Source organism: Bos indicus x Bos taurus, chromosome 20 (genome assembly GCF_003369695.1).
Source record: "Bos indicus x Bos taurus breed Angus x Brahman F1 hybrid chromosome 20, Bos_hybrid_MaternalHap_v2.0, whole genome shotgun sequence".
NCBI lineage: Eukaryota > Metazoa > Chordata > Mammalia > Artiodactyla > Bovidae > Bos > Bos indicus x Bos taurus.
The window spans coordinates 40019687-40041811 of NC_040095.1; the positions used below are offsets into that span (position 1 = coordinate 40019687).

The following is a 22125-nucleotide window of genomic DNA, read 5'->3' on the forward strand; positions in this document are numbered from 1 at the left end:
GGTTGACTGACCGCTGTCACGAGAGGGTCATAAATTGTCAGCAGGCCCCCCTGGCCAGAAGATGATGTAACACCCCTAAGACCTCTGTATACATTTGTATGAAGCACCTGACTTTGATAAAAGTCAGGACTGCTGACCCCACGTGACTTTTGCATAACATCTCAGTGTATAAAAGTAGACCATGGAAAATAAAGAATTGGGATCAGTTTCTCAAAATACTGGTCTCCCCATGTCACTCGCTCTCTCACTCTGGCTGAGTCTCCATCTGGAGCATGGAACCCGTCATGCTTACTAATTATGCCTGGGCTTCTAAGATCTGACCAGGGAGGCTGCAGTGTCTCCTCTCCTTCAGGAGAACGGAAGGATGCCTGCGGCCTATGTAAGTGGTGCAAACTTCTTGTCTTGAAGTCTTATTGGTCTCCCACATAAACCAAGCTACTCAGCCTCTTTTCTCCACTGAATTTTCCTACTGAGCTATCCTCATTCTATTAGTCTTTACATCTCTAATTAATATCTAATTGAAGCTATTGTATCCTGATCCTCGCTGACGCCGTCCCCGCTTTGAATACCCTGGATCAGCCGGGGCTGGGCCCCGACAGTTGTGTAGTTGTATCCATTGTCTATTACAATAGTGCTATATAACAATCAACCATAAAACCTCAGTAAACATTCATTTTTGTTCATGAGTCAGTGGGTTGCTGGAAGTGTCTTCTGACCTAGGCTGAGCTTAGCTGATCTCAGCTTGGCTTGTCATGCATCTGGTGAAGGGTTGGCTGAAGGCTGGCTGGTCTGGGATGGCCTCAGCTGGGTTTGCTGCTGCTGCTGCTAAGTCGCTTCAGCCGTGTCCAACTCTGTGCGACCCCATAGACGGCAGCCCACCATGCTCTGCCATCCCTGGGATTCTCCAGGCAAGAACACTGGAGTGGGTTGCCATTTCCTTCTCCAGTGCATGAAAGTGAAAAGTGAAAGTGAAGTCGCTCAGTCGTGTCCAACTCTTCGCGACCCCATGGACTGCAGCCTACCAGGCTCCTCCATCCATGGGATTTTCCAGGCAAGAGTACTGGGTCACCCAGCTTGATTTCACATGATCTCTCATCCTCCAGTAGGTTAGCCAGTTTTATTTTCATGGCAGAGACAAGGGTCCAAGAGAGAGAACTGAAACAAGCAAGATTTCTTAACAACTTACACACCATCATCCACTGCAATTTCCTGGAAAAAGAAAAGTGCAAGAACAGTCCTGATTCAACAGCTCCTGAAATACATTCTATCATTTGATGAGAGGAGCTGTGAAGTCCATTGCAAATAGCATGGGTGTGAACAGTGGGACCACTAGTGCAATGAGAATATGCACTTCAGCTGTTATTATCTCTAATATATAATATATATTTGGGCTTTCTGGTAGCCCAGCTGGTTAAGGATCTGCCTGCAATGTAGGAGACCCCGGTTTCATTCCTGGCTCAGGAAGATACCCTGGAGAAGGGATAGGCTACCCATTCCAGTATTCTTGGGTTTCCCTGGTGGCTCAGCTCTTAAAGAATCTGCCTGCCATGTGGGAGAATTGGATTCAATCCCTGGGTTGGGAGGATCCCCTGGAGAAGGGAAAGACTGGCCTGGAGAATTCTATGGACTGTATAGTCCATGGGGTCACAAAGTGTCAAACATGACTGAGTGACTTTCACTTTCATATTTTATATATATATATATATGTATTATGTGTATTATGTGTTATATGTATTATGTATATGTGGATATATGTATTATGTGTATATATGTATTATGTGTATATATGTATTATGTGTGTGTACACACACACACACATATAGGTGTGTGGAATGACTATGAGCTACAGGCACACTGCTGCATTTCATCAATGCTGTTCATGGAAAGAGTAGAGTAGAAAATAGCCTAGGTCAACAGTTTTTTCAACTGGCTCATTTATGGAGACAAATGTACTTCCTTGGTGGCTCACTAGTATATATACACACATAATACAGTGCTCAGTTGCTCAGTTGTGTCTGACTCTTTGTGACCCTATGGACTGTAGTCCACCAGGCTCCTCCATCCGTGGGATTTTCCAGGTAGGAATACTACAGTGGGTTGCCATTTCTTTCTTCAGGGGACCTTCTTGACCCAGGGATCAAAGCCAGCTCTCCTGTGTTGCCCAGCTGATTCTTTACCACTGAGCCACCAGGGAAGCCCATTTACCTCCATAAATGAGCCAGTTGAACAAACTGTTGACCTAGGCTAGTTTCTACTCTTCCCTTTCCATGAACAGCATTGATGAAATGCAGCAGTGTGCCTGTAGCTCGTAGTCATTCCATAGACCTTCCAGCCAGGATATTCTTTAAGGGAAGCAAATTTCCTTTTGCACTGGGTTTTCCTCCCACATAGAAATTAGGGATTCTCAACCCTGGCTGCTTATTAGAATCACCTGTTTTTTTAACTACTCCTGCCTGAGCCTTACCCTCAGCCATTCAGATTGTTTGTGGCTGGAGCCCCAGTGCTGGTAAGTTTCTGAAGCTCTGCAGGCAGGTTTAGTGAGTAGCCAAGATGGAGCACCCCTGCCTCCAGGGTGGGGTGGGGTGGGGTGGGGTGTATGTGAGGAAGCAGCCCTGAGCCTCTGTCATCTCTCCCTCCTCCTGGGCAGTGCTCCACCACGTGCGGGCTGGGTACCTACTGGCGGAGTGTGCAGTGCAGCACCCACGTGGATTCCGACTGCGCCACCCTGCAGAGGCCAGACCCGGCCAAGAGGTGCCACCTCCGCCCCTGCGCTGGCTGGAAAGTGGGAAACTGGAGCAAGGTAATTGATCAGCTCAGCCGTGTTTCGGGGGGCGGGGGCAGAGGGACTTACACCAGAGCCATTTGCTATAGCAGCTTTCCTGCTTCCCTTCCTGCCTCCCTTCTGCCCTTTTCTGTGACAAACTGGCAGATGAGTGAACCAAAGGCATTGTCATAAGCCCACTTTCAGCTACACAATAGCCTTAGAGCAAGCACGGAGTTTTCATTAGCCCGCATGTTTTTATCCACCTGTCCTCCCTTACCGGATAAACTGAGAAGGAAAGAAGTTAAATTTGTGTAATTTAATTTGCTTGTCCAGCCTGCGACACTATTTCTAAATTGCTTAAACTTAACGTTATAATTAATAATGATACATGAGCACATGTATAATTAAATCATGGTTCAGCAGCTGCTCACAAAGCATGGAATCTGCCAGACTCAAAATGAAAAGAAAGCTGAAACATCAAAGCTTGGTCTTTAAAAGCGTCTTTCCTATATTGATTTCTTTGAAGTGTGATGTTCCTGTCCTTGCTAACCTAGAGTGGTTACTTATTTCTCTGTGCTGCCTGCATAGTCCCTGGTGAAAGTCTTTGTCAGGTCTTAGGATTGGTCGGCCTTGGTTTTTCTGGGCAGCAATCAGGCCCAGACTGCCTGTCACCATGATAGGGCTGAACCAACCCCTGGGGGATACAGATGCACCCAGATCATAGAGTCACTGGTCGAGGTGGAGTTCAGAGCCACTTGGCAGGAGGGGTGCAGAGGTGTGAGCTGTGCATACATCCTCGTTGCCATGCACACCCCCCATACCCCCTCACACCAAGACACCTTGTAGGCACCTGTCTTCTCTCTGAGGAGCCAGTTTCCCTTGATGACCTTAATACAGAAGGAGAAAGAGCTGCCCAGAAGTTTGGGGAGGCTGGCATCTGTTAGCACTCTCATCTCGTGGAAAACTCAGGTCCCCAGACAAGCACGACCATGAGGTGTCTCACTGGCCGTCTCTGGTTCTCCTGGCAGACTTACCTGACAGACAGGAGCAGGCACTGTCATTAATCTGCAATAGGTCCCCTTTCCCAAAGAAAGGCTCTGATCTTTGGCAAGAGAGAGAAAGTATGGCTACTCCCTGAGAAAATCACCACACATTTCTTTGATTCCTGCCAACCTGCCTTTCTTCTGTTCTCATACCGTTTTTCTTTAAGGAATGAATGCTGGTTCTGCATTTTTTTTCTCTTCCAACTCATAACAAATTCCAAAAGGGACCAAATGCCTGGCTACAAATTCTCTTCCTATCCAGAAAAATTTCAAGAAACATTTCTGTCCCTGACCTTGCCAAATGTTGACCAAGTCCTAAAGTTCCACTTTCCCATCACTGGGACTAATCCTTTCCTTGGAAATTACATGGCTCATAAAAAGGACAGATGTGTGAAATAGCTCACACCTTTAAAAAGGTCAATCCAGTGTAAACTTCCAGGAATTCTAGCTGATATAAAACCGGAATGGGAGAGCCAGTAGCTCTTGGTGGTGTCAGACCCCCTAAAGTAAGCCCTGCTCTGGCAGCTCATCCTTGCCCTGTCAGCCTCTGGGTCTCTTCTCTGTCATGGCCAGGAGGCTTGCCGATATACTTATTAACCCCTGTACCACTCCAAGCTATCTTGGACACATCACCAAGTTCTGCCGGAATGTGGCAACCACCATATTTAAACTCACATCCTCAAAGTTACTCCATTCCTGTCAATACTATCCTATCTCCTCTCTCAGGATGATAGACAAACCTTATGTCAAAGACTCCATTTAACTACTGAAAGTCAATTGCCCTGACATCTGTTTTTTTCTATCATTAGGAATATTTAATGTGGGACTTCCGTTTTTCCTAGAGATGTTGATTTAAATTTTATCTTAGACTTTGGTAACTGAATGACACTAAATTTTGGCAGCTTTTTGACTGCCACATTATTAACCAGTCCGTTTGGGTGTCTGAAGTCTAAATCATGTACTGGGAAAGATCTGAAAGGCATCTTAGTTTCACTGTTCTGCTGGGACTCTTAAACTTACTCAGAGGCAGACCTCCAAACCTAGAGTAGGAAAACATACCCCTGCTTTTACCTTTAAATATCCAGAGTTTGTTGTTTTTGTCATTTTAGTTGCTAAGTCTTATCAGGCTCTTAGTGACCCCATGGACTGTAGCCCACCAGGCTCCTCTGTCCATGGGATTTCCCAGGCAAGAACACTGGAGTGGGTTGCCATTTCCTTCTCCAGGGGATCTTCCTGACCCAGGGCTCGAACACGTATCTCCCACATTAGCAGGTGGATTCTTTACCATCTGAGCCACCAGGGAGGCCCATCCAGAGGGTTTAGATTCTGCCAACTTGATGGTTTTCCTTTTCACAAACACTTTCTCAGAGGGATGAATTCTAATTTGATCTTGAGTCTTTCTGCATTATCCCACCAACCACAAGCCCAGATCCAGAGACACTTTAATCTCACAGGACTAAGGGTATGCCACAGCCTCACCTGAAGCCACAGGGATCACACCTGAGGTTCCCCAGATTACTCACCAGAAACTCCCCACTGCTGTGTGTGCAGTCTGAATTGTAGCTGTTTTACAGCCTTCTGTCTCCTGCACCATTCATCTCCTTGATGGAGTCCTGATACAACTGCTGTGGACATTTTCTCATATTTGTGACAGTACAGTGAGCCTGTGTATTAAGATCTCTTCCTTTACAAAGTCCAGAAGTTGTTTTTGGAATGGCTTGCTTCTTCTTCATGCATTGATCTATCTGAAACAAAGTTAAGGTAATGGTCTTTAGGTTTGTCCCAGAGGCACACTGGAGAAAGCGGAGTTCTACAGAATTGAATCCTAGAAGCAGCCCCGGGCCTGGGATCAGACATGTCTGGGTTGGCAGCCCCACTCTGTCACCAAGGGCTTCCCTGGCAGCTCAGATGGTAAAGAATCTGCCTGCAATGCAGGAGACCCGGGTTCAGTCCCTTGGTTGGAAAGATTCCCCTGGAGGAGGGCACAGCAACCCACTCCAGTATTCTTGCCTGGAGAATCCCGTGGATGGAGGAGCCTAGCAGGCTACAGTCCACGGGGTCACGAAGAGTCAGACACGACTGAAGTGACTTAGCACACTGGCACACACACTCTGTCACCAGCATAGGGTGCTAATCCTTTCTTCCAGCCTCTTGGGAGCTTTAGTTTTCTCACCTCTGGGAAATGAACTACATCATGTGGCCTCTACCAACTTCATAAAGTTGTACAAGTCAAAGAGTGTTCGTGAAACCACTTTGTAAATGGTAAAAGACTGTTCAGATAAAGCCTTGGGCCAACTTTGAGCTCTGGGTAAAGGCTAGGAGTAGTTCTCAGGTGTTTATTGACTTCTGGCTTCCTGGACTTGGGGCAGGGGACTGTGGACAGGAGGCAGTGGAGTAAGTCCTGTCAATCCCTCAGGGCTCCGCTCCCCAGTACTAGGCAGTCAGGTCCTCCATGAACTTTGGCAGACTTGACCGACCTTGTGTCCTGGCACTCATGCCTGACACTGCACAAGAATTTTAGATGAACAATTTTATTTTCATCCAATAAAGGACCTTCTTTATAATTCCCACTGAGGAAGTGAAGGCTTAGAGGGTTTAAATCACTAGCACATTATCAGTTGGTACTGATACTCTCAATTCTGAAAAACCATCAACTGGGGGAACACTCATCAATGTAATGGCAGCTTTTCAGAAAGAAGGAAACACTGCATAATAAATATGCATGTCAGTTTAAGACACATGCCAATTTCAGAGCACTAAAATTTGTCTAAGGAAAAAAAACTGATTCTTTGATTCTTGTGCTGAAAGAAATGCAATAAGTGACAAAGATGAGCTTAAAAAACCTTCAGTTGGGTTTGACACCAAAGTTATGCATCATCACACACTTCCTGACTGAACATTTTGACTGTACCTCCAGCAGTTTTGTAAACTGGTGATTTAACAACCTCTTTATTATCTTTCTCAGAATGATAATAACATCTCATAGTTCAGTCTAACAGATTTTGATTATTTCTGAAATGAATCAAAGATTTTTACATTTTCTTGGAATGATCTGTCTCCCCACCTAGGCAGTGTTGCAATTTTATTTTAACAGTAGCTGACTTTATTATCTGTCACATTTTTTGGAAAATAAAAGTGGCAACCTTTTCTTATGACCTTGAGTTTCATAATATTCAGTGCTACATTTTTTTTTGGATCTGAACTTTTACAAATGAATAATATAGGGAAAGAGCCCCTGTCTAAGTACAGACTTTCATATATAACATGTTCCCAGAAACATATTGAAGCCCAAAGTGTAAAATTTCATAACAGAGAATTGTATGTTATAGGGGAGCTTCTGTGCCCAGAAAGCAAAAATTGACCAGCCAGAAGGAAAATAATACACTCAAAATCACTGCATGTATTTTCTTTTGGTATTATTTACTGTATGTCTAACCTATTACCTGCTCTTGGAAGCCCCAGGTGCTTTAGATTAATGGAATCCCTAAGTGAGAAAAGAACAGCAATTAAAGAAAGCCTTTAGACTCACAGAAAGCATGAACCCAAGACCACTTCAGCTGAGGAGTGATGTTCAAACCATGAGATCCTTTATCATGGCCCCTTCCCATCTCTCTTTCTCCATCCGTACCCTCCACTCTAGCATTCTGATGGACATGTTCCCAAATAAGCCTTGTTGCTTCACTCCACTTGCATATGTCATTCTTTCCACCTTGAATGTCCCCCACACTGTTTGCCAGCTGAGTGAGCATTTACCCATGTTGCATGATACAGTTCAAGGTTTGGCTTCTCCCTTCAAGCCTTTCCTTCTTCGAGTAAAATCAACCACCTCCTCCTTTGTTCCTTCACTGGATCATGAACAACTTATGACATATCATCTTTATGACTGTTATAATTGACTGTTATAATTTATGACTGTTATACTTGCTGTTCTTTTCTCACTTATTCATTGCATGACTTTTTCCTTCTGCTAGATTGGCATACAGAAGCTGGCATATAGATAAGTGCCTAATAGCAGAGAGGAAGTGAAGTGGGGATGGCGTGGGGGAGTAGACAGATGAATGACTTTTGGTGCTGTTCAAAATAGAATTTTTGGAATGAATTATTTCTGAATGATCTTAAGAGTCTTGTGAATCTGTTTAGTATTAGGAAAGGAGCAAAAAAGAATTATTTCCATGTCCTTGCTTAGTACTTCTGGAAAGCAAGAAAGTATTCTGAAACCAAAGCATAATACAAGTCCAATGATCCCATACACTTATATCACTCTAGAATATGGAAGAGTTTAATCATCCAATTTATTTTCTTTTTAATGCTGATGGAGAAAACAGAGGCTTATAGAGGTACAGTCACAAAGCCACTTGGTGTCAGGGTGATACTTGAATGCAGTCTACTGACTCCTAATTCCAGGTTGGTTAATTTCACTATACTCATTTGAACACTAGGTAGGAGTCCAACATGGAACGTGTATCAGGATGGCTCCATAAATCAGAAACGACACAAGGAAGAATGGTTGTGAGTCTGTCATCTTTCTCTCTGCCAGTGGCTCCTGTAAGCTAAGAGGAGTCTTCATTCTAACTCAGTCTGGTTTGCCTATCACATCAGTTAAACAGACTGGCGTGGGAACCAGAAAATGGTTAGACCTGTTCGGTCTCACGTGGGCATTAACCAGTCCTTCTATTCTCCTTAGGCGGGCTCCTGTCCTCAGTCAGGTCCACAGGCTCCCGGTTAGGAAACCAGGAATATAAATAGCCCTCCTTTAGGGCAATAAGAAAATGAATATAGTAATTGGCATTCGACACACCAAGGCAGAGCAGTTTTCAAAGTAGAGTGATTTAATGCCCTGCCACTTCCCTCCTGCTAACTAAATCAGAGGATCTTCTGAAAATGAAATAGAAAAGTCACAGATTTAGTGAGTGCCTTCCCTTAATATTTACTTCAACATATTAATCAACTTCATTTCCCACTGAATGTGAATGAATGCACTCTTTGACAAAAGGGTAATGCTAATGTGAAAACTCTAGGAATAACAGGTTGCAGCAACAAATGAAAAATAAGAAAATAAACCCCCATTGTACACTATGTCTTGTAAAATTCCTATCCCTAATAAAGAGCCCTCTTGTCTTAACCGTGGGTTATTTCCTGGAAATCTGTCACACAAAGGGCTGCTTTGTGTAAAATTTTCTGGTGTTTGTTCTGTGGCTGATTTTAAACTGGCAGTTATTTTGTTCTCTGTACTTACAGCATGGCAGGCAAATGAAGTTTTGAATTTGCTTTTGGGGGGCTGTCTGGCAAGTGTTGCTTATTTCTGAGAAGCTAAATACACTTGATTTACGGAGGCATTAGAGCGTCCATCTGCCCCCTTGTCACATGGGCCCGCATCTGCCATGCTACAACACAAGTTTTGCATTCAGGTGACTTGCACTATCTGCCAAATGGCAAAGAAAGGGGGATCAGTATTTTGGGAGGTACCTCTAATGAAAGGTTCTGAGAAATTTTCTTTTACCATCCACAACACTACAATTATGACTATTCTACCGTAGCCAAAAAGGGAACATGGTATTTTACCGAGTAGAGAAGGGGCCAGATGAAAGCATACCTTACAGCAGTGGGCTTTGGTGGCGGTGTATTTTCTCAGCCAAGATGTAATGAGATCACTGATGGAAGGATTGAGAGGGTGCAGAAGGATGTTCTTTATCCCCATGGTAACCACAGAGCTCTTTGGCCCACTGGAAATCCCCAACTTCCCTTTTCTCAGAATTTATATAGTCATTCCACAGGCTGTGAGGAGCATCTGTGCCGTGCCTGGCCCCATGCTGGATGCTCAAGACACAGTGGTGACCAAGACAGATGGGTTTCCAGCTTCAGGGCAGTGAAACAGTCTAACAGAAAAGATGGACAGAATAAATAGAAGTTGTTTCACATTTCAAGTTCTAGCAATGGAAACAGAGAAGGATTTGAGATGAATAATAAAAGAAATAGATATCCTTTGGAGAAGGTATTCAAGGATGACTTCACAGAGGACGTGACATTTAAGCCAAGTCTAAAGGAAGAGCAGTAGTGGGTAAAGCAAAGGATGGAGGAAGGAAGATTCAGGACATAAGGACCACAGGACATATTATTAATCCACAGAGAATCCAGGGGAGAGGGGCTGAGGAGCTCAGGGCTCAACCTCCATGCCACCTACCTTGGGTTCCCACCTGGAAGTGGGCAGTGACAAGACAAGCCAGGACTGGCCTTGAGAGACTAAGGTACACGTTCAAGATGAGCTGAAGGGAAACTGATAATGAAAGCATTCTGTATAGACTGAAGATCAAGTCTTGGAAGCTTGAGTTATGATTGAATAAAATCTACCTAGATGAAGGATGGACAGAGCTTCCAAAGTCCAAGAGGTCTTTGTAAACCAAAGAAGTCATCCTGAATATGCCACATAAATGTAGGTGACTCAGGGGCAGCCGTGTTTTTTGTGAGCTTCAGGAAATCAGCAGCCTGCTGGTGAACAGTGTCCTTTACTGGGATCAGAGGGCAGGGGCTGCTGCACAAGGTGTGGGCATGGGCAGGGGAGTGGGGAGGACCTCTTAAGGGCTTGCACTGGGCATGCGTTGAGAACATCCTTGGTGATGGAGGTATGTGATGGTGGCCTTAGGAGGAAAGATGGTGGGTGATGGTGATGTACAGGGAAGCCTGGCAGTGGGGCCAAGGACAGGGTTCGCCCACTCCCTAGATGAAACCACTGAGCAGTTATTCACTTTGTTTTCCTTAAAAAGGGGTAACCAATCCTGTGTCCAGAGTCAGGGAGGAAGCAGGTTTTCGGCAGGATTCTGAGAGGTAATTGGGTGTCTTGGCAGAGAGCTCCCCTCATGGGTGGTTGCATTTACCTCCAATGAACACAGACATCCTAAGGAACAGCTGCGCCTGCGTCACCCAAGCCCACCCCCGCGTAATCTTCAGGACAGCCCAGTATAACAGTTGTTGCCCCAGTTTACAGACATGACAGCTGAGGCTCAGAGCATTTCTGCAGCTCGTCCAAGGGCTCACAGTGAGTCTGTGACAGAACTGGATTTGTCACCCGGTTCTTACACTTCCACATCTGCATTTTCTAACACAGGGAGCCCCACCTTGGGGAGCTGCTAGAGTGACTCTTCTCTCCACGGCGTGCGAGGAAAGACAGGTCACCAACCTCTCTAGAAGCTGGGAACTAGAAGCTGGGAACTTTGTGATCCTTTGTGAAACCCCTGGATATCTGGGCATGGACAGCCTGATGCCAAGAACTCAGGTGTCCCCTTTTCTCTCACTCTCCATACAGTGCTCCAGAAACTGCAGCGGGGGCTTCCAGATCCGGGAGATTCAGTGTGTGGACAGCCGGGATCACCGGAGCCTGAGGCCATTTCACTGCCGGTTCCTGGCCGGACTTCCTCCTCCACTGACCACGAGCTGTAATCTGGAGCCCTGCGAGGAGTGGCAGGTGGAGCCCTGGAGCCAGGTACTGTGCCTAGTGCACCATCTACACAACTGGGAAAACATGAATTTCTGTGTTACCTGGTGAGTCCAGGGAAGACCACACGTGCCTCAGACCAGTGGCTGGCCTCATCAAGCCAGCGGCTGGCCTCCTTCCATTCACACCTTACACTGGGTGTGCTCCTGATCCACAGGTGGGTCCCTTGCCCATACACAGTAAAGCCAATCTATTGACACAAGGTGGTGGTGAGGCAAAGTGTAGCATTTATTGTAGCTAGCGTTCCAAGCAAGGAGTCCAGGTAGTTAGTGTTTAAAAGGCTTGAATTGCTCGAAGGCTTCCGGGATAAGGTTTTTAAAATCAGAATGGGGTTGGGGGGGGCGGGGTGCTGGTAGGGGATGTCATCAGCTTGTGGCATTCTTTGGATTGGTTGATGGTGAGATAATCAGGAGTCAACATCATCAGCCTTCTGGGTCCAACCTGTCTTGGGTCTACATGCTTGTGGGTAGCATATAGTTAACTTCTTCCACCTGATAGGGGTTTCAATATCTATAAAACAGCTCAAAGGACATGGCTCAGATTATTATCTGTAGCCCTTGAGAAGGAACTAAAGGTCTTTGACTTTGTTTAATGGCCAGCCCAATATTATTATTATTATTATTATTTTGGTCTTGCTTGTTTTCCTTTCTGCATTTCCTCACATCATGATTAAATTTACACTTTGGAAATTGGGGGAGGCCAAGGAGGCTAAAGTTTTTCTATAAACAAGAGGTGGGTGAAGGATGTAGTGTGGGAGAGGCTGTGCTGGGAGGGCCCCTTAGGGTCCTGCTCAGTTACAGGTGGGGAGGCTGGACAGGCCCAACAATTTGAAGGCTGTGTTGTGTGGTTTAAACTGTGACTGTTCAATGTTTTATTATGACCTAGTCTCAGTGGGTATACTTGGGAATTGGGGTCCCTCTGGGGAGTCGTACATGAACCACCTTGATGAGCAGCATTTGGGACAGATCATCACATGTCCCTCTTAGGCTGGGAATAATGGTCAGATCCTTTCCACACAGTATGATTTCAGAGTCCTACCTCTCAAATGCCCAGATCCTTGTTTACACAAATAAAAAGAGGGGTGTGTGTGTGTGTGTGTGTGTGGGTGTGTGTATGTGTCTCCATCCTGTGTTGCAAGGGGTGGGACTCTGCTTCATCTTTGTCCTACTTCAGTATGTGAAACCAAGTTACTGTTCTTTGGTGAAATATAATCATTTCATTTCCTCCTTGTTTACACAAATAAAAAGAGGGGTGTGTGTGTGTGTGGGTGGGTGTGTGTGTGTGTCTCCATCCTGTGTTGCAAGGGGTGGGACTCTGCTTCATCTTTGTCCTACTTCAGTATGTGAAACCAAGTTACTGTTCTTTGGTGAAATATAATGATTTCATTTCCCTACTGGCTTCAGTAAAAAAGAAAATACTCCCAACTATACTATGGTAGAAATAAGAGGGAAAGAAAGAACCCAGAGTGCTTTGAGTGTGGCCATGCACTGGGCATTTTACCTGCAGTACTTGTTTTAATTCTTGTAACAACCTGGATGGTAGTAGGCCTTACTGATTCCATTTTATAGATAAAGAAAGAATTTAATTGAGACTCAGAGATTAAGAAGCTTACACAACTAGAAAATACATGGTGGAGTATTAATTCAAGCTTCAGTTTGACTCTGATTCCTATACTCTTGTTACTGTAGAATTTAGCTGAATAGACATGGAGCAAAGAGAAAACTAAGGAGAGTAAGTCAATAACTTTACATGCTAGAAATGGCAAGACAGAAAACCACAGTGTAGGATACAGAGTTAGTGTCCAACCCTGGAAGACTGAACCCCCTCTAGCTTCTTATTGCCCATTGGATCAAGCGGCCGTGCTGGTTCCTGAGGCTCCTGGTGTTTCCTGGGGGCAACAACCACCACCGCCTTCTCTTTCACCTCCTTCCCTGTCTCGCTTTGAGACATAAAGTGCCTGCCACTCCTAGGCTCTGGACTTATGCCTCTCAGCTTTCCACGTTTGCTGAGCCTGGTGATGTGCTTAGTCGCTCAGTTGTGTCCAACTCTTTGTGACCCTTTGGACTGTAGCCCACCAGGCTACATTCCTACAGTCCATTGGGTTTTCCTGGTGACAGCTTTCAGGATCCTGGAATTTGTAGAGGAGCTTAGATAGCCTTGTCAGAGAAATTGCAATTGCAAGTTATCCAAGATGACCAATTGTATCTGCTCTCTGGTTGTAAAAAAGATGTATTCTGTATACTTCCTCTTCCAAGGAGCATCAATCATGAGCCTGTTTCCTGAAGACCTCCCAATGCCCTTCTTTATAAATTGCTCTGTTCTGAGCAAACCACACAGTTGGAAGACTTTCCTCAGAGGGAACAGTAAGGATAGAAAATACTGAAGTTGGTTGGACATTTCCCCGGAAATGTCGGGGGACTGTTTAGGGACTGAGCACCTTTAGGTGCTTTTCCTGAGCCCTCATGATGCTGCTCTGTATATGCATAGTATCTAATGGATGCCTTCATTGGAATATTCTGGGGCCCTCCAGCGAGTGTCACCCAGCCTAAACTGCTTGCCATGGAAAATACTTTTCAACCGTGAGAATGTCCCTCACCAGTTTTCAAACTTTAGCATGCTTCAGGATCACTTGGAGGGTTCATCAGCACACAGATGTCTGAACCCCATCCCCATGGTGTCCAATTCAGAAGTCTGGGGTAGGGCCTGAAGTTTTGCATTTCTAACAAGTACCCGGATGATACTGAAGTTGTTGCTCTGGGGACCACACTTTGAGGACCACTTGCCCCTTCCTGGAGATTACTTGGCCAGGTAGCCCTGTGTCTGTATGCACACATACAGGTATACAACAGGATCCCAAATGTGGGGTTCCTGTCCTTCCCTCCTCATATAGGGTTAAAAGCAGTGAATAAGTGGGAAAAGATCCATGTTGACTCTCAAAGTTGGAATGCTGGGAAAGCAATAGATTAGTTCTTTTATTGAACAGAAAGGTTAATTGTGTATAATTTCCCTGTTTTCTATGGTTACCACCACACACACAGTGCCTGATGTGATAGGCATGATATTGGCAATCATGACTCCTTTTTTATTGTTCAGTTCAGTTCAGTTCAGTCACTCAGTCGTGTCTGACTCTTTGCGACCCCATGAATCGCAGCACGCCAGGCCTCCCTGTCCATCACCAACTCCCGGAGTTCACTCAGACTTACATCCATCGAGTCAGTGATGCCATCCAGCCATCTCATCCTCTGTCGTCCCCTTCTCCTCCTGCCCCCAATCCCTCCCAGCATCAGAGACTTTTCCAATGAGTCAACTCTTCGCATGAGGTGGCCAAAGTACTGGAGCTTCAGCTTTAGCATCAGTCCTTCCAAAGAAATCCCAGAGCTGATCTCCTTTAGAATGGACTGGTTGGATCTCCTTGCAGTCCAAGGGACTCTCAAGAGTCTTCTCCAACACCACAGTTCAAAAGCATCAATTCTTTGGTGCTCAGCTTTCTTCACAGTCCAACTCTCACATCCATACAACGAAAAACCATAGCCTTGACTAGATGGACCTTTGTTGGCAAAGTAATGTCTCTGCTTTTGAATATGCTATCTAGGTCATAACTTTTCTTCCAAGGAGTAAGCGTCTTTTAATTTCATGGCTGCAGTCACCATCTGCAGTGATTTTGGAGCCCCAAAAAATAAAGTCTGACACTGTTTCCACTCTTTCCCCATCTATTTCCCATGAAGTGATAGGACCAGATGCCATGATCTTCGTTTTCTGAATGTTAAGTTTTAAGCCAACTTTTTCACTCTCCTCTTTCACCTTCATTAAGAGGCTTTTTAGTTCCTCTTCACTTTCTGCCATAAGGGTGGTGTCATCTGCATATCTGAGGTTATTGATATTTCTCCCGGCAATCTTGATTCCAGCTTATTGTTACCATGCCATAATTAAAGATTTTTCAAAACATCAAGATTTTTCAATGTGCTTTTCAAAGTACTCAAAAGTATTTTTCAAAGAGTTTTGGTGAATTATCTTAATTTTCTTCTATAAACCTCAGGAAAATGAAACAACATAGCTTAGAAAATTATTCTAGTGAGCAAAAACCTGACATGTTTTAGAATTATATTCTTCCAGGAATCAAACTTGTCACCTTGAATTTATTTTGTAAGCATTGCAGCCAATGTGCCAGACCCTTAGAAAACCTATCAACATCACCATTTCAAATATGGGTAAATTTAATTCTAAAACTTAATGTAGTGAGGAAAGAAGGCTGAGTCCCATTTTAATAGGAGATGAACAAAATTCTATTGCAGAAGTGTGCTCTCCATTAGGACTGTCACCGCTAATCAGAATACAAACACCTAGATTTTATATTTTGGTTTCTCGACCAGAATTCTTTCCATTTGACATATTGAACTATTCAGCATCTTCTGATTCCCCCCCCTTATCCCCAGAATTTTCTGTATCAGTCTCCTTTCTTTAAGTCTTACTTCACCACTGTTTTTGTTTGTTATTGCTTTTTGGCCTAAACAACTAAAATATTTTTTCTCAGAGTTATAGAAGCTGGAAGTCTGAGATCAAGGTGTTGGCAGAATTGGTTTCTTCTGAGGCCTCTAAAAAATTCTTTCTGTTTTTCTATTCAGCTTGAGTGATTTCCACCACTCTTCTAACTCACTGATACGTTCTTCTGTAATATCTAATCTACTACTGATTCTTTCTAATGTACTTTTTATTTCGGTTATTGTATTTTTCACCTCTGTCTGGTCTTTCTTTATATTTTCTAACTCTTTATTGAAATTCACACCTTACTCATTTATTCTTCTCCTAAATATGTTAAGCACTTTTATGATCTTTACCTTCCCTGTAGCTCAGATGTAAAGAATCTGCCTGCAGTGCATGAGACCTGGGTTCAATCCCTGGGTCAGGAAGATCCTCTAGAGAAGGGAATGGCAACCCACTCCAGTATTCTTGCCTGGAGAACTCCATGAACAGAGGAGCCTGGTGGGCTATAGTCTGTGGGGTCACAAAGAGATGGACACAACTAAGCGACTAACACTACTACTACTACTATATAATCACAACTACTACTCCTTAATCAAGCAGATTGTTTACCTCCACTTTGTTCTGTTCTTTTTCTCAGATTTTTGTCTTGTTCCTTTGTTTGGAACATATTCCTCTGGCTTCTAATTTCACCTAATTCTCTGTGTTATTTATTCCTATTGGGTAAGTTGGTCACATTTCCCAGTCTTGCAGAAGTGGCCTTGTGTAGGAGATGTCCAATGAGGCAGCAGCACACTCCTGAGCTGTATGCTCTAAGGGTACCCCCCATGGATGGACCCTTCTATTGTGGTGGAACTGACTACTGTGGGAGCTCTGGTAGGTGGGGCTCTTCCTGATCTGGTTAATTCCTAGGCTGTGCCTCCCATGGTGGCTAGTTGCATGGCCTGGGGATCTTGGAGCTGTTGTTGGCCCACTGGTGGGTCGGGCCAGGTTCCAGTGCAGCTGGCTATGGACCCTGGCAGGGTGGGGACTGGTGCTCACCTGCTGGTGGGAGGGCTGGGTCTTAGGGCTTGTTTCACCACTGTCTTTGAATTGACTGAGTGGCCATTGTGAGGAACTTGACACAGATGTTCCAGGTCCCAATAGAGATACTAATATTCTTAATAACGGTGTGCATAACAAATTAATAGTAAATTTTAAAGAAAATATAATTCTATTGACTTTTTCTGTCTTGGGTTCTTTATTTAAAAGTGAATAATAGCTCTTTTGGCAGTCTGTAATTTATTTTTACATACTTTGACGAAAAGCATCCAAATACACATGATTGTGAAGACACTAGGAACATGCTACAGTGAGCAGGTAAAACCACTGAGATTTGGACTAAATACAGCTGGGCCAGGGTCGGGAAGTTCCTCTAAAGGAGGGCATGACAACCCACTCCAGTATTCTTGCCTGAAGAATTCGCATGGACAAAGGAGCCTGGAGGGCCTCAGCCCATGGAGTCACAAAGAGTCGGACATGACCGAGGGACTCACAACAGCACAGCTGGGCCTATTTGTTGTTATCAACTTTGTGAGGTACTGAGATAGGCTAGGCCTCATCTCATTTAACACTGAACCAGTGCTCACCCAACTGATTTTTTATCCCCACTTAAAATAATTTATTTGGCAATCATGGGAATTTCTGCTCTAAAGAGAACTTATGTTTTATATGATATACATCTATATCTTTATAACTTTATATATCTTTATAACTTAACAATATAGTAAAAAAAAAAAGTTGCAGACTTATTTTACACATTCTTTTTTTTTTTTTTTAATTTCTGAACTGAAAAGGAAAATAAAAACCCTCTTACTAAATTATTGGGGGATGAATGGGTTGAAATACAGAGTATGGAACTAGCGATGAACTGTCAAGTATTTTTTTAAATAAACATTTACTCAGCCTCCACTGCGTATTCATATCTTCCCGGTGCAGTGTCACACACTGCAGACACAGTGGAAAGGGCCACGTCCCTACCCTTTATCTCTGAAAATGATGCCTTGTGATTTTCACCTGACCTTGTTCCTCTTGTGGACCAGTGTTCCAGCTCCTGTGGAGGCGGAGTTCAGAAGAGAGGAGTGACTTGTCCAGGCCTCTGTGACTGGACTGAAAGGCCCACGTCCACCACACCCTGCAGCGGGCAGCCTTGCTGTCACTGGGCCGCTGGAAACTGGGACCCGGTAAGAATCGGTTATAATCTCTTTCATTTGTTTTAGTCGTTTTAAAAAATAGCGTTTGTTTTCTTTTGATGTTTAAAGTCATATATTATTCCTGTAAATGTCTAATGTGTCCATTGATTTAAAGTGTGTTTTATGTATTTATTCATTTTTTATCGAAGGATAATTGCTTTACAGAATTTTGCTGTTTGCTGTCAAACCTCAATATGAATCAGCCACACATATACATATGTCCCCTACCTTTTGAAACTCCCTCCCATCTCCCTCCCCATCCTACCCCTCTAGGTTGATACAGAACCCCTGTTTGAGTTTCCTGAGACATACAGCAAATTCCCGTTGGCTATCTATTTTAAATATGGTAATGTAAGTGTCCATGTTACTCTTTCCATACATCTCACCCTCTCCTCCCCTCTCCTCATGCCCATAGGTCTATTCTCTATGTCTGTTTTTCCACTGTTGCCCTGTAAATAAATTCTTCAGTACCATTTTTCTAGATTCCATATATACATGTTAGCATGCAGTATTTATCTTTCTCTTTCTGACTCATTTCACTTTGTATAATAGGTTCTAGTTTCATCCATCTCATGAGAACTGACTCAAATGCATTACTTTTTCATGGCCGAGTAATATTCCATTGTGTATATATACCAAAACTTCTTTTAGTTCTATATTTTACCCTTCTGCTTTCTAATATGTCTAAGTATGCTAAAAGGGCTGACTCACTGGAAAAGACCCTGATGCTTGGAAAGATTAAGGGCAGGAGGAGAAGGTGGCAACAGAGGATGAGATGGTTAGATGGCATCATTGACTCAATGGACATAAGTTTGAGCAAACTCTGAGAGATAGTGAAGGACAGGGAAGCCTCGAATGCTGTGGTCCATGGTATCACAAAGAGTCAGACGCTACTGATCAACAGAACAAGAACAATGCTGAAAGTTGACCTATGACTGACATAGTGCTCAATGTTAACTATCTTGAGTTCAGAAGAGAAGAAGATTAAATATTTTCAAAAGAGAAAAGATAAAACACTAAAAACTAGCTCAGAGGAACAGAGACTAAGGTAAAGTGATTTGGGGTCCTAACCATCTTGGATCCTCTGACTTTTTCTAGAGCATATAGGAGTTGCATGTGCCCTGAAGCTTTAGGCTTATCATGATTTAGTGAATTTCTGGTCACTTGTCAACTCACATATTATCAGTTTGCCAAAAGGCCAGCATGTTTGATGGATAGACAAATAAAATCGTTAAATTGTAAATGGAGGAAAGTTTTACAATTCTTGAAAAGTAAAAAGACCCTGATGCTGGGAAAGATTGAGGGCAAGAGGAGAAGGGGACGACAGAGGATGAGATAGTTGGATGGCATCACCGACTCGATGGACATGGGCTTGGGTGGACTCCGGGAGTTGGTGATGGACAGGGAGGCCTGACATGCTGCAGTTCATGGGGTCGCAAAGAATTGGACACAACTGAACGACTGAACTGAACTGAACTGAGGGAAGCAGAAATGATAGAAAAGAGGAAGGAGGCAGGGAAGAAGGGGAATCAGGTACAAGGTGGTCCATTCCCAGGGTGATTGTTTTTTCCTAACTTAGACTGCTTGGTGTCTAAGAGCAACTGATTGCTTGCTCTTCAAAGAAGGTCTTTATAAAGCTGTTTGAACTGCTGTCGCTTAGTTTGTCCAGAGACAAGAAGAGAGATTATCTACTGGCTCCTATCTCCCAGCATTGTGTAAAAGTCTCCCCTTCGATGAATAGCATCTCCCATTGTCCTGGGTCATTCAGGTGTGGGCAGGTCCCACTGAGTCTCACATCTCACTGGCAATAACAAAATTCAGAGTCAGGGTCAGAGGCACACAACAAGCCCAAGGGTTGTGCTTCCATGAAGTGGGTTGCTTCATCAGTTGGGGCCCATCAAAGGCCAACAGCAGGAGACAAGGAGAGCTAGAGGATCTGATACACTAACCATTCAACTATTAATATTTTTTAAAGTAACTTGTTCTTATGTGAGTATCTTTTGATGGTTATAATTATAACACAGGCTAATGCAATATTTTGCCAAATATCATGTCCCCAGATAGTCTTAGGTTGATATGTTCTTAGTAATTTTCATTGTTGTACTTGTCTAGTTATACCTGCATAACCATGCTCAATTTGAATGCTGGCATGTACTCTTAAAAAAAAAAAAAAAAAAAACTCTTATTGGTGCATCCAGCTTAAGGTTGCATCAGTCTCTGGATACCACCTCACTCAATCCAGGAATAATAAGATGCCTCATTACTGGCAAAGGAATATTGTACATTAATCAGTTAGCCTACAACAAATTAAAAGTACATATTTTATTATCTTCATACCTTAAAAATGCCCGGTAGACAATGAAGAGTGACATCAACCATTCCCTTAGACAGATAGGACCCATACTAATTTCTATAAATGCCCTATATTTGTTGACATCTAATGTTGAGTTGTGATGAATTGCCAAAGGAGATTCTGGAGTCCAGGCAAGCTTCTGGTTGTGCATGCTGCTAAGCTCTCTGCCAGGGGCAGTACCCACCTTCTTCTCTCTCCCATGGGTCTTTTGAACATCCGAAAACAATGTCATACACTTCTATTATTTTTCATGATAAGAAAATTTAATTTACTTTTAGGCATCTTAAAATATCTGCCTTGGAAATTTATTTCCTATTTATTAGAGGTTCAGTTCAGTTCAGTTCAGTCGCTCAGTCGTGTCCGACTCTTTGCGACCCCATGAATCGCAGCACGCCAGGCCTCCCTGTCCATCACCAACACCCGGAGTTCACTCAGACTCACGTCCATCGAGTCAGTGATGCCATCCAGCCATCTCATCCTCTGTCGTCCCCTTCTCTTCCTGCCCCCAATCCCTCCCAGCATCAGAGTCTTTTCCAATGAGTCAACACTTTGCATGAAGTGGCCAAAGTACTGGAGTTTCAGCTTTAGCATCATTCCTTCCAAAAAAATCCCAGGGCTGATCTCCTTCAGAATGGACTGGTTGGATCTCCTTGCAGTCCAAGGGACTCTCAAGATTCTTCTCCAACACCACAGTTCAAAAGCATCAATTCTTCAGCGCTCAGCCATCTTCACAGTCCAACTCTCACATCCATACATGACCACAGGAAAAACCATAGCCTTGACAAGACGAACCTTTGTTGGCAAAGTAATGTCTTTGCTTTTGAATATGCTATCTAGGTTTGTCATAACATAAAAGACGCAAAAAAGTAAGCGTCTTTTAATTTCATGGCTACAGTCACCATCCGCAGTGATTTTGGAGCTCAAAAAAATAGAGTCTGACACTGTTTCCACTGTTTCCCCATCTATTTCCCATGAAGTGATGGGACCAGATGCCATCTTTGTCTTCAGATATTCGTTTTCTGAATGTTGAGCTTTAAGCCAACTTTTTCACTCTCCACTTTCACTTTCATCAAGAGGCTTTTTAGTTCCTCTTCACTTTCTGCCAGAAGGGTGGTGTCATCTGCATATCTGAGGTTATTGATATTTCTCCCGGCAATCTTGATTCCAACTTGTGCTTCTTATTTCTAAAAACCAGTTTTTCCTCATCCATCTTTGATTTCACAACCTGAAAATATTGTACTCAATAAATAAAAATGTGTTTTAGAATTAAGCTCTTCATAAATATCCTGGTGTCCTGTGTAACAATTATAAGCATCACTAATCAAATCAAATGTGACCATCAGAAAAGAAAATTTGATATAATATGAACTGTCATAAAAATTCTATAAATTTGGGCCCATTCAAGGGCATAAAATCACATAGATTAAAAATTACCAATAAGCATTTTTATGGCTGAGTGATATTCCACTGGGGGCTTCCCAGATGGCCCAGTGGTAAAGAATCTACTTGCCAATGAGGGAGACCAAAGTTTGATCCCTGGGTCAGGAAGATTGCCTGGAGAAGGAAATGGCTACCCACTCCAGTATTCTTGCCTGGGAAATCCCATGGACAGAGGAGCCTGGCAGGCTAGAGTCCATTGGGCCACAAAGAGTCAGACACAACTGAATGACTGAGTATGCATGCAATGTTCTTGAATATGTACCATACCTTCTTCATCCATTTATCTGTTGATGGACATTTAGGTTGCTTCAATGTCTCGGCTGTTG

At 43.6% G+C, this 22125-nt stretch overlaps 1 protein-coding gene across 1 annotated transcript in view; it reads left to right on the forward strand.

Moving 5' to 3' along the window:
- ADAMTS12 (ADAM metallopeptidase with thrombospondin type 1 motif 12) overlaps positions 1–22125 on the forward strand; it is a 392745-nt gene that overhangs the window by 347433 nt on the left and 23187 nt on the right. The window contains exons 20-22 of the mRNA XM_027520036.1: positions 2648–2800; positions 11108–11284; positions 17857–17997. Coding sequence (XP_027375837.1) covers positions 2648–2800; positions 11108–11284; positions 17857–17997 — 471 coding nt within the window. The remainder of the gene's footprint in view (positions 1–2647; positions 2801–11107; positions 11285–17856; positions 17998–22125) is intronic.